The following is a 9,482-nucleotide window of genomic DNA, read 5'->3' as shown; positions in this document are numbered from 1 at the left end:
TTTAAACAATATTTAGAGAAAGTACTCAACAAAAGAGGCGCATGCAGCTGATGTTTAAAGATCATTTGTTAGTTGACAGACTTCTTGGAAGTATAAAAATTGATGTGCATGAATAGGAAGAAATAAAAAATGATTTCCTGCCAACTTCTCCTAGTTCTATAAAATACCAGCACACACTGATGTCAAAACAGCCACTGGACATTTGGAGGGAGTGGCACTTTTAAGATGACAGTGATTAGGACATCCTTTCAGAAATAATTAGACTCCATCCCCGACATTGGTGTCCCAATTCATCCTTCTTCTTCTCAATTATGCACTGACATATACTGTATATTTAGCAGAAATGTTCTATTTACAGTGGTGCTCATGAGTTTATGAACCCATGCTAAAGTTGATTAAAAAGAGGAATAAAAAAAATCATCTTTTGCAAATTGATCTTAATACCTTACTTAAAAGAAATTAGAAAAAACGCCAACCTTTAAGGACACCAATTTTCTTTGTGAATTAATAATGTGTCTTAAATAAATAAATGTCTCTAGATATGGTGAGGGGTATGTGATGATGTGGGGCTATTTTAATTCCAAAAGGGAACTTTATCAGGATGCATAATATCCTGGATCAATGAAATAATAGGTGTTCTTAAAAGTTGGATATTTTCTTTAGCATGGGTTCACAAACTTCTGAGCAACCCAAGGGTGGAAGGCAACATATTAAGCATACTACTAGAAATAATTGCTGCCGAATAGGACTTTCTGACTAAGATTGCTTCAACAAAAGGAAAAATAAGCACATACATACACTTTATTATGAAAAATACACAGGGGCTCAGATCCTGCCAAATTGATCTCAAATATTGCACAAAAGAATGTATGCTGTTAAAAGTGTATGTAAGTATTAAGAGGGGTATTTTACACAATGTAATATAAATATCTTGTGATAATTCTAAACTACACCCATCACATACCATGTTGATTTTCTATATTGCCACAGGAGAACTTATTTCACCACCTAAATCATGACCACTCTCCAAAAAATGATAAGGTCAAGATTGGATTTCATGGGGCAACAAGGAAACTCTTTTGATGAGTAAATAAAGGACGGGAGAACTGTGAATATAGATCATTGTCATAAAAGCCACCTTGAAAATATCCTGGGATGAATGCAGACAGTTTTATCAGTGTTATGATTTATAACAAATGTTGCTTTCTTGGTTTTATTTTGGCAAGTCTCATACCTTGCCACAATAAAAACGAAGCCCAGGACATAATGCAAGGAAACATGTCAGGACATTCTCTAGCAGTATTGGTTTAGGACAGTTTTCCATTTCAAAATTATATTTAACTGGAAAAGAATCTGCTTTATGGACTATGCTAATCTACCTCAATGGCTACATTTACATGAGTAAAATAACAAGGCAATTGCTCAAACGCAAGCTGGGTTTTTGTTCAGATCAAGCTATTTACATGTGCCCTTGCTAGCCTGTGATTGAGAATTCCTTTTTTCTTTGAATACTGCTCAAAAGGGACTCCACTGGTTTAAAAGACATGAGCATTTACCAGGCAGTCAGACTCTAATGGAAGCATGCGATTGGTTGCATTATTTGAAATGTAGAATCCAGCATTTTTGGAGCTTGATCCACACTAGGGACTAAACATCAGTTTGTCTCACTCTCTGCTGCATCAATTGCCCATTCTAATTTCAATCTTCCATTTTGAAGTCCCTCATGTTTTATGGCAATGCAATATTAAATTGCTGAGCATTTCTGTCTGCTCACAGAAAAGTATGAAAGCTTTGCTCTTTATTTAATCCCTTCCATGAGCAATAGTTAGTTACTTTTAATATACAAGAGAGAAATACTGATACCAAAGGTTATCAAGGAATGTGTAGTGCCTGATAATGTTACTCTGCAAAGTTTCAGTTATACCAATCTGAAAAATGTACAGATGATTGTTCATTAGTGCAGATGACGAAAAAAAAGCAGAAGCAATTAATGTGCAACAGTGAGACGTTGGTATTAGAATAAGCCTGACATCAGTTTATAAATTATTCTGAGTCATGTGTGTAACGTGTTAACCCAAAACTGCGTCAGTAACTGTTTTCTCTATGCATGAACACAGACCCAGTGAGGAGGGCCTGGTGCTTCCTGTTGTGGAACAGAGGGAAGGTTCTCCTATGGCACGCTGTCAGTCTCCTCAGCCTCCACCAGACAGGACCTGTCTGTGTCCAGGACTCGGAACGGGGGGTGGTACTCGAATGCTGTGAGGATAGTGGAGCCAACTTTGTACTTATGTTGCAGGAACCAGATGACTGCTGAGACTCCCATGATAGCCATCACGCTGAGAATGACCAGGGCGGACAGCAGTGCGCTGGGTTCTGAGGAGAGCAAGTAACAATGCAAGGAAGGTCCCTAGCTATAAACACAAAATCACAGAGGTATAAGTAAAGAAAGAGCAAAAACAGCTCAAAGGTTGACTTACTCTGCTTGGCTTCCTCTGCCTCTGAAAAAACAAACAAACAAAAAAAAGACATTGTGAGGTAGGTGGAACACAATCCAAACCATATTTCTAAAGTCTTACTTGCAAACAAATCTGGAAGCTAAATAGCATACCAATAGGTCGTAAAAACATACAAACTTTTATCTTACTCTGATTTGTCTCACAGACCACTCCATTTTCCGCCTGTTCGAGGCAGCTGACATTTTCCCACTTTCCTGTGTTGCTGTGCAGAGCCACACATGTATCCAAGGGCACGAGGTCTGATGAAGAAAAGCTGTCTTCCCAGTTACTGAATCCTACAGGTTGCTCACCGAACCACCTCATGTCGTCACCTGACAAGACACAACAATCAGTACTTCAGAATAATGGGACAGAATACAGCCACTATCACAGGCAATGATGGCAGAATTATAGTGTCCCTTTTGCATTGACATTGATCTTCCTTCAACATTCACACAAATTACACTAAACCGTGTTACAACACAAAAAAAAATGTTGAAAGTAAATGTGTTTCCCTCCATAGAATTTACACAAATTGAAATGTGATTTATTGTTTCTGGTAGCTTAGCGTCCCCCACGGTTTCACAAAACAGGATTTCCTGAATCGTGCTAGGATTTACAGACAATAATGAAAAAGACAGACAAGCTTTTAAAAGAAGCTAGCACTAGCAGAAAATCTAAATCACATTTGTTTCAAGAAAATAGAGTAACAACTAAAACAGAGCAGACAAAAAAACTGAAAACAGAGATCATTTCTGAGTAAAGATTATTTATCTTAAGCTTTTTATGTCAAACTACTGTCTCCGAGGTCAAGATTACATTCTTACGCCTAACTTTTAAGCCAACATAGAAAAAAAGTACGAAAAGGGCTCAAAACTATGTAGATGAGTTAATATTAAATGATCACTTTTCATCAGTGGACTTTGATATATAACACTTACATCTGAAACAAAACCCTTTAAGATTCTGTGTTGGTTTTCCATCTAGTTACCTCCAAACAATTGTTAAGCAAGTTGTATTTTCTCCCCTTTCTGATTGCTATAGTATTTTATGGAAGTTAGCCATGTTTCACAGTCCTCCAGTCACATGCTACTTACTGTTTGTGTCATAATACATTCCCAGCCACACGTTGACATTGTTTTTCCACACTGCTGGGCTATATTTAATGACAAAGTCATTCTCCTCAGCGCTCTGGATGGTCAAAAGCTCTAGAAAAAGCATAGCAAAGTATGACCATGCGTGCATGCACGCGCACGCGCACCCCACACGCAACAAACACACACACACACCAAGAATACATACAATCCATCTGTAATTTTGTCTTTGACAAGATATTGGAAAATAAAATGTCTCAGGTACCAAATCCTTGGCAGAGTGTTTTTGCTCTTTCAAAAGTGTAGCTTTTGATTGTGTCTTCTTCTCCATGGACAAAGTAGTAACATCTGCCTCCAAATGGTACCCAGGTGCGTCCGTCTGCAGGGCAGTCTGAGGAAAAACCATGGGACAACCTGGTAATGGAAAGATCTGGCACCTGACCTATCTAGATGTCTTTTAGCTGTGTGCATCTGTGTAGGAGGACATGTCTGTACAGTTGAAACTACCCTGTGGGTTAGTTTCAACTTATGACCACTGTTCCTCTTTATCAATGTAGTTTGGGTCTGTGTTTGGCAACTGGTGTTATGCTTTTCTAGATTGTTTGACTTTCTGTTTTACTGCTACACCTGTTATTTGGGATCAGATTATTTCCCCCTCTATGGCGCTCTGTTGTTGGTCTCAAGCAGTGGTGGAAGAAGTACTCAGATCTTTTACTTAAGTAAAAGTAGCAATGCCACAACGTAAAAATACTCTATTATAAGTAAAAGTCTTTGATTATAAATCTTACTTCAGTAAAAGTACAAATGTATTAGCATCAAAATATACTTAAAGTATCAAAAGTAAACATACTCATTATGCAGAATGACCCATTTCAGAATGGTTCATACAAGCTTGCTGAATTGTAACTATTGATGCATGACATTATACTTTAATATTGCAGCTGGTAAAGGTAGCGCTAATTTCAACTACATGTGAATATTATTTATCTATAATAACACATAATAATGTATTAGTTGATTTATATGTTCATATTAATATATATATATAAAGATAAATAATCTGAATCTGTAGTAAATATAGTTACTAAAGTTGTCAGACAGATGTAGTGGAATATAAGTATAGCCTAACATTGGCTTCTAAAATGTAAATTGGAGTAGAATTATGAACTAGCATTAAATTGAAATAACGTTACTTAAGTAAAGTATTGTTCCAGTACAAGCCTCAAAATTGTAGGCCTACTTACAGTTTTTGAGTAAATTTACTTAAGCTACAATCCAACACTGGTCTCAGACACTAGTTAACACAAATATTTCTTTAATCTGAGATGTGTCATCTTTGTAGCAGTGTTTTAAGTTAAGTGGTAAACTTACTTTACAGTTAATACTTTCCCAGTTAGTATCCCTTTTGATTGGCAACATCGCTAGTCATTCCTCCACACGGCGTTACCCGGCCAAACGAGGCACGTCCAAGCAACATTTAAACAAATCTGTCTTGAAATACACCCACCTCTAAAAGGGAAAACACGGGTTTTACATTTGTTTGTTTTTTTGCTTGTGTGTTTCGAATCAGCACTCAACTTAGTTACGTGACATGTCAAGGTTGATTTAAGTGGTATACGTGCAGTTTAGTGTCCCAAATTCCCCGTAACATAACCAGCTAACCCTATCCTAACCTTAACCATAACCAGCTAACCCTATCCTAACCTTAACCACTCGAGGTCAAATGCCTAACCCCAGCCAATCGAGCTGCTCTTAGAGCGGGTCGTGGCGTGGCCATAGTAGAATGCGGGACACTAAACCGCACGTATGCCTTTAGTAAAGGCTACTGAACTCAGACACAAATCAAACATATACAAAGAGTTAAGGGCGCTTAGTGTAAAACAGGCCTACGCAATGCTAATTTTAAAAACGGATACGTGCGCACAACCATAGCTAAACATGCCCTGGAAAAATAAAATCCCGTTCATTTATCTTGGTGTGGAGATTCAGATTTAAACTCTTACCTCCCGTCAAACCCAACTGCAGTTGGACACACAACACAAAAACACAGCATATTGATGATAGGTATCGGTGACTTTTCTCCAGTGACTCCATGGCAGCGAAGACAAATAATCACGTAGCACCAAACTACTTTTCTGACTGTTGCTCGACTGTAGTGTCAGTCAGCAGCAGCAGCAACGTGAGCGAGATCCCACCCCACACACACACACACACACACACACACACACACACACACACACACACACACACACACACACACACACACACACACACACACACACACACACACACACACACACAGTACAAAGCTCACAATGGCCTCGACACTTCACTAATAAATACATCCACCAATCTGCATTAATTCCACCTACCTTGGTTTACAACAAGTTAACGTTGATACTTGTTATTGCTTTTACATATCTGGCATTACAAACCAATAGCATTTGAACAATGTTATCTGCGATTTTCTTACAAAAGCACGGACACAATTGTAATGCAAACGTAGACTAGGCTAATGTTGGAATAGCTCCCTTGGTCATTCAGCCGGTGTGTTTCTGATTATAAAATCAAACGAACTACAGTCCTTCAGGCTCTGATTATTTTATACACAGGAGCCTCTAGATGATGCTGTACACACAGTGCTCATCACTCTGACGTTTCTGGATTTGCATTTTTTTTTTTTAAATTTATTTATTGATTGTTTTATACTGTAGAATATAACGTTACAATGCAAGCGATTTGCAACACACTCAAAAGTTCTTTGTAAATTTCAATGGTTATCACTGACTATGTTTTTTTGATGCTGTGGTCACATATTTTTGCTGATATTGTTTATTAGATTCCATCTTCTATAAATGCTGTTTACAGTAGCTTTATTTTGAAATCGAGAGCCTCTTAATTTGGTGTCTTTAAATGCCAGAAGAACATTTTATCAGTGCATTAATTTTTAAATGTAAGCCATGTATGTCAGTGCTTTTATTAAGACATTATGTTTTCAGCTTTGCTTTTCTGTTCCCTCAGTGAGGCTGTTTCAAGGTTTACATCACATTTACTATAATTAACCATCACACATTAAATCCATAACCCATTGTTCCATCTTCTCAAATGTGAGAATTTACGGCTTCTCTCTGCTTTATAGTAAACTGAATATCTTTGGGTTTTGGACTGTTTGTTGAACACATTAGAAGCAGTCAGCTTGGACTCGGGGGAACTGCCATAGACATATTCAACCCGATTTATTAATTAAATGATTCATTGATTAATAAAAAAAAAACATTTTCCTGGTAATTGTCCGTTGTCTATAAGTATTTCTATTATTCTACACAAATGGCTTCAAAAGAAGCAGAGCTGAATCAACAATGTTTCACAGTGGTCGCCACAAAAACTGAAGACTGTAACATTTACAATGATTAGGGGTCGTGCAGTCGATTGCAATACATTGTGTTGTTGTATCCACCCCATATATCTACTCTGTCATCATTAATCTAGTCAAGCATTAGTAAGGTCCAATCATCAGTGTTACAATAAGACAACAATGCTATCTAAATAATCACAATCAATATGGGTTGTCAGGACATCGGTGGATAAGGAAAAGCTGTTCCATCTCCATAAGTTGATGATTAAAAATGGAATAGATGGAACAGCAGAGTGCCTCAGGGGCAGGGAGGTTGTTTAGGGGGGAGAAAAGGTTTCAAGTCCATTGCTTGAAGGCGCAGGTGGCACAAACACAGACAGCTGGAGCATGAGTTTTTGCTCTTCGTCTGGAGCTGGTGGCTTCCCGTAGGGTGGCACAACACTCTGCAGGGTATCGTGGGGACCCATCTGCCATGGCAAGGCCTGCTCACAGACGCCCCCATCCACCCATCCACCCACCCTAAACCATACCTCCCGATACCCATAACTAAGCCAGTCCAGGCCACGCATGTTGTCAACAATACCATGTGACAGTGTTTATATAGTCCTTGTTCTCACCCTATGGGAAAGCATAGTAATTCATGAACACTGGTAGACCGTCTCAACAGAGCTATTACAACTACATTAACATGCTCAGAGGGGTACATTTCCTTTAGTATACTGAGACAAGGCTATGCTTAAGCTTGGTTATTATAATTGATGGCATAGAGAATTGCAACTGTCTGATAGTTATTACCGTACATATAGGATAGCTATGGTGTAAATATGTCATATATTTAATTATTTTGTGATGACACCACATTTTAGAGAAACATCACCTTTGATACATTGTAACTTCTTAGTCCATGGCAGAATATTTCTTGCCAGCTTTAAGAGATAATTATTTCTCATTAATTGACTGAGTGAATATTTGAAATATTGGAGAATGTACAGTATGTGTAATGTAAGAGATTTCACTGACACAGTAATAGAGTCTGCTATCTGGGAGAAAAATGACAAAGCGACCTCAGTCAGCTGCTGCGTGTATGGGGGAACTAAACAGAGTTTTCTTTTCTTCTTCCATTTTTGTGTTTTTGATCGGGTCAACGGAAAACCCCTATCAAGCAAGACATTTTCAGACAAACTATGTGAAGAAAGGTAATTCAGCAACACATGCATATTTTCCTAATTCTGATAAGACCAGTTTCCTTATAAAACATAAATCAAAATGTGAGAGACAGTGCTTGGACGTCAGCCCTCCGAGACTGCAGCCAAGCTCCAACTACTATCATCAGATTGAAATGTAATGTTTAGATAAGAAAAAAGACATTTTTGCTGGCAGAGTAAAAAATGATGTATTTACATAATTTCCTCATCAATCCAAGGTTGGCAATCAATCAAATGTAAAAACAGGTGTACTCTTGGTTCAGGATGAAGAACAGTAGCTCTTCCTGCTGACAGCAAAGACTAGACTTACAATGAATTAAAAGTTGAAAGTTTTTATTCAAAATGTCAAAGAATTGAAAAGAATAAACCTTAGGCAACATTCTACTGAGAAAAAAGTCTTTGGCTTTAACAAACACTAGACAAACAAAATGAAAGAGGAGAGATTCCTCAAACTATACATACAAGTTACCACTGGCAATTATGTGGCACAAGTAAAAAGAAAACCCAATAAACTTTCATATAGCTCCATGAAAATCTCTTATTTCCTCAAGGTGTCTGTACAACAATCTTCATAAATTAGAATTTTTTTTCATATAACTTAATGACTGTTCAAAATGGTGGTTACTTATATGAGCAATTCTTCTAATGTGCACCTCTGCAACTCTTGACCCAGATACTATGGCACATGGTTCAGACACCACTAGCAGCATTAACCTCACATGACAGTATTACTTCTCAGTCTCAGGCATTACACAGAAATCTCAAGTATAATCACAGCGGCCCTTAACGTTTGTTGCACACTCGAGCTAATGACAGAGAAAAGGCTGCTGCGAATATATCTAGACCCTCGACAAAGCAAAAAAAAAAAAAAAAAAAAAAAAAGGTTTAAAAGGAGCACAGATCCATTGAACACCACAATGCTTTGTTGTCATTCTTGGTCTTTAACATTTTAAATCAGCCTCTGGAACAGGATTCAAAATTAACTTTGTTTTCCCCATCACCCCAAAGGGTTTTAGTAAAATGTTAAAATTTTAAACCCAGCCACTTAATAGATCCCATTTTTTTTTTTATGGCTGGTGAGTGGAACAGCCTCTTGCATATTTTACCAGCATTTGGCTGGTGGATATTTTTTTTATTTTATTTTTTTAACCCCTGCTGGGGGAAATCATTCCCAAAAAAAGCAGCACCCTTTTTTAAAAAACTATAAAACCCCCTGTGATTAAAAAAACACATAAAAAAAAAAAATTTGGGTTTTTGAAGAAAATGCAAAATTTTTCAAAAAAAAAACCTAAAAGGGAAAAAACGGGAGTAGCCAGCTCTGAGCATGCTTTTG

General features: G+C 37.5%; 1 protein-coding gene across 2 annotated transcripts; it reads right to left on the bottom strand.

Annotated features, from left to right (window-relative positions):
• Positions 1-791: 791 nt before the first annotated feature.
• cd302 (CD302 molecule) lies at positions 792-5,857 on the bottom strand. Of its 2 annotated transcripts, none has more exons than XM_032529838.1 (6): positions 5,593-5,857; positions 3,855-3,980; positions 3,593-3,703; positions 2,645-2,827; positions 2,478-2,498; positions 792-2,373 (listed from the first exon to the last, which is right to left on the bottom strand). In XM_032529838.1, exons 1-6 carry the CDS (start codon positions 5,681-5,683, stop codon positions 2,171-2,173), a joined length of 735 nt encoding a protein of 244 aa, XP_032385729.1. In that variant the 5' UTR covers positions 5,684-5,857; the 3' UTR covers positions 792-2,170. The 2 variants fall into 2 exon arrangements, with proteins under 2 accessions (XP_032385729.1, XP_032385730.1); XM_032529839.1 differs by having other exon boundaries at positions 2,645-2,755.
• Between the last annotated feature and the right edge of the window lie 3,625 nt (positions 5,858-9,482).

The sequence above is a fragment of the Etheostoma spectabile genome, chromosome 11 (assembly GCF_008692095.1).
Source record: "Etheostoma spectabile isolate EspeVRDwgs_2016 chromosome 11, UIUC_Espe_1.0, whole genome shotgun sequence".
Lineage (NCBI taxonomy): Eukaryota > Metazoa > Chordata > Actinopteri > Perciformes > Percidae > Etheostoma > Etheostoma spectabile.
The sequence above is the reverse complement of the archived record's forward strand: the minus strand, read 5'-3'. Positions and strand labels throughout refer to the sequence as shown.

Bases quoted from the DNA above. Each gene is read 5' to 3' on its own strand.
- cd302 (XM_032529838.1), bottom strand. From the start codon at position 5,683: ATGGAGTCACTGGAGAAAAGTCACCGATACCTATCATCAATATGCTGT. The intron at 3,981-5,592 runs GTAAGAGTTTAA...GTTTTTCCTCAG, and splicing joins GCAGTTGGGTTTGACGGGAG to ACTGCCCTGCAGACGGACGC. The intron at 3,704-3,854 runs GTACCTGAGACA...TGCTTTTTCTAG, and splicing joins AACACTCTGCCAAGGATTTG to AGCTTTTGACCATCCAGAGC.